General features: G+C 38.6%; 1 protein-coding gene across 1 annotated transcript in view; it reads left to right on the top strand.

The window, feature by feature from the left end:
* Window positions 1-1,495: 1,495 nt before the first annotated feature.
* Window positions 1,496-2,500, top strand: part of LOC137649369 (uncharacterized) — a 29,513-nt gene continuing 28,508 nt past the window's right edge. The window contains exon 1 of the mRNA XM_068382351.1: window positions 1,496-2,500. This exon is cut by the window's right edge and continues 594 nt beyond it. Within this exon, the coding sequence (XP_068238452.1) occupies window positions 1,496-2,500 (1,005 nt within the window).

Below are 2,500 nucleotides of genomic sequence, written 5' to 3'. Positions count from 1 at the left end.
TAGAGGGTACAATGCTATTGGCACGGTCAACTAGTTGTTGTAGCCGTGCGTCATCTCCTTTGAAAAGAATAAAAATATCATCAACAAATCTGACCCAGACCAGTGGCTTAATATGTGGATCACAATGTTCTAAAATACTCTTCTCCACGAACTCCATACACAGATTGGACAATATGGGCGATAATTTTGAACCCATAGACACACCAAAGAGTTGCTTATAACAAATATTGTTAAAGTAAAAAAGATTAGTAGATACGCACAATCTAACTAATGCCAAAAAAGGTTCTAATGGAATGGGGATGTGTAACTGTTCTTCTAAAATCTTTGCCCTAAGGTTATCTAAAACATATTCCAGAGGAACATTGGTGAATAAAGCTGTGACGTCTAAACTAACCATTCTGCAGTCAGTGTCAAAATTGTTCCTTATTCTATCAATAAAATCGTAGGAATGGATCAAATGTGAGTCTGAAATTTTTCCGATAAAACCACCTAAAATCAAAGCTAGCCATTCTGCCAAATTGTCTTGAGGGGAATTGCAAGTCGCCACAATGGGTCGTACTGGACACCCAGGTTTGTGTACTTTTGGAATCCCGTAGAAATACGGGAATGATGGGTTTTTAGATGAAATTTTAGACAAGACAGTAGCCCTTTGCTGCGGATCAGGAATGGATTTTGCTATTTTTCCCAGAGACCGATTAAAGTTCTGTTGAAGTTTGGTGACTGTGGGAGGGGAAGAGACAATATCGTAAGTGTTAGTATCACTTAAAAGGGAATTGACCTTGCTAATATAGTCCTCGGTATCCATCACCACCGTGGCGCCCCCCTTATCAGCCTTCAAGATCTTGATTTGTTGATTCTTGGACAAAGAAACCAAGGCATCTCTATGCCTTTTAGGTAAAACATCTATGTTCCCAGAAATTAGATTATCAACCACTAACCCTTTTAAATAATTTAACTTTAAACTAGGATTATTAAAATTAAAGAAATTAATATTGGAGATAGAATCAAGGAAGTCACTTTTAGTTGTACCTACACAGAAACCCATACCTAAATTTAATACTTCAAGTTGCTCTCTATTAAACACAGTAGAGGATAAATTGACCACTTTGTCAGACGAATAATCCCATTTGGAATTTAGCAATAAGTTATTCAGTTTGTTATTTAAAATGGACATGTGAGAACGACCACTTCGCCGCTCCAGCCGTCTCGCTAACAGAAACAACCGGACAGGGATTACCTGACCAACACCTTGATCCATCCGCCTTGAACCAGTTGTTATTATTATTTGTTTTCACTGTTGTAACGATCACTCCATTGTTTAACCGTCAGTAGGACTGAAGAGGGATACGGAGCAGTATCCGAAAGTCTCTCCTTGTATAATTTTACCATTTTACAATAATATATTTTAACATTACTGTGGCTTTTGATTATCAATATTATAGCCTCGTTACGGAGGTTCCTTAGTTCATTGAAATAGCCACGACCCTCATTCTACATGGAACGACAATTTTCCCGTCAGGAGCTCCGCTGTTATCGGCTTTTCGTGAAGAATTGGACTGCTTTTGTGAAAAGGAAAAATCAACTTCATTTCCTGCAAAGATGTTGGGAAGAACACGTTATCCCTACGTCGTTTGGGCTTTCCTTGGATAACTTCGCTGGGCAGGAGTTTCCGGAACACATCAGTTTATTCCTCAAAGACGTCATCGAGAAGGCCAAGAGAGAGGTTGAAACTTGCCACAAGAAACTTCGACAATCCTCTAGAGATCTTAAGGACCTTCTCCAATCAAATATGTTTGAAGGTGCCAGGAGAAGAGCAGGTGAGGTAGCTCATGCTAGGGGTTTCTCTCACATGTCCATTTTAAATAACAAACTGAATAACTTATTGCTAAATTCCAAATGGGATTATTCGTCTGACAAAGTGGTCAATTTATCCTCTACTGTGTTTAATAGAGAGCAACTTGAAGTATTAAATTTAGGTATGGGTTTCTGTGTAGGTACAACTAAAAGTGACTTCCTTGATTCTATCTCCAATATTAATTTCTTTAATTTTAATAATCCTAGTTTAAAGTTAAATTATTTAAAAGGGTTAGTGGTTGATAATCTAATTTCTGGGAACATAGATGTTTTACCTAAAAGGCATAGAGATGCCTTGGTTTCTTTGTCCAAGAATCAACAAATCAAGATCTTGAAGGCTGATAAGGGGGGCGCCACGGTGGTGATGGATACCGAGGACTATATTAGCAAGGTCAATTCCCTTTTAAGTGATACTAACACTTACGATATTGTCTCTTCCCCTCCCACAGTCACCAAACTTCAACAGAACTTTAATCGGTCTCTGGGAAAAATAGCAAAATCCATTCCTGATCCGCAGCAAAGGGCTACTGTCTTGTCTAAAATTTCATCTAAAAACCCATCATTCCCGTATTTCTACGGGATTCCAAAAGTACACAAACCTGGGTGTCCAGTACGACCCATTGTGGCGACTTGCAATTCCCCTCAA

The sequence above is a fragment of the Palaemon carinicauda genome, chromosome 11 (genome assembly GCF_036898095.1).
Source record: "Palaemon carinicauda isolate YSFRI2023 chromosome 11, ASM3689809v2, whole genome shotgun sequence".
In the NCBI taxonomy this organism is placed as follows: domain Eukaryota; kingdom Metazoa; phylum Arthropoda; class Malacostraca; order Decapoda; family Palaemonidae; genus Palaemon; species Palaemon carinicauda.
The sequence above is the reverse complement of the archived record's forward strand: the minus strand, read 5'-3'. Positions and strand labels throughout refer to the sequence as shown.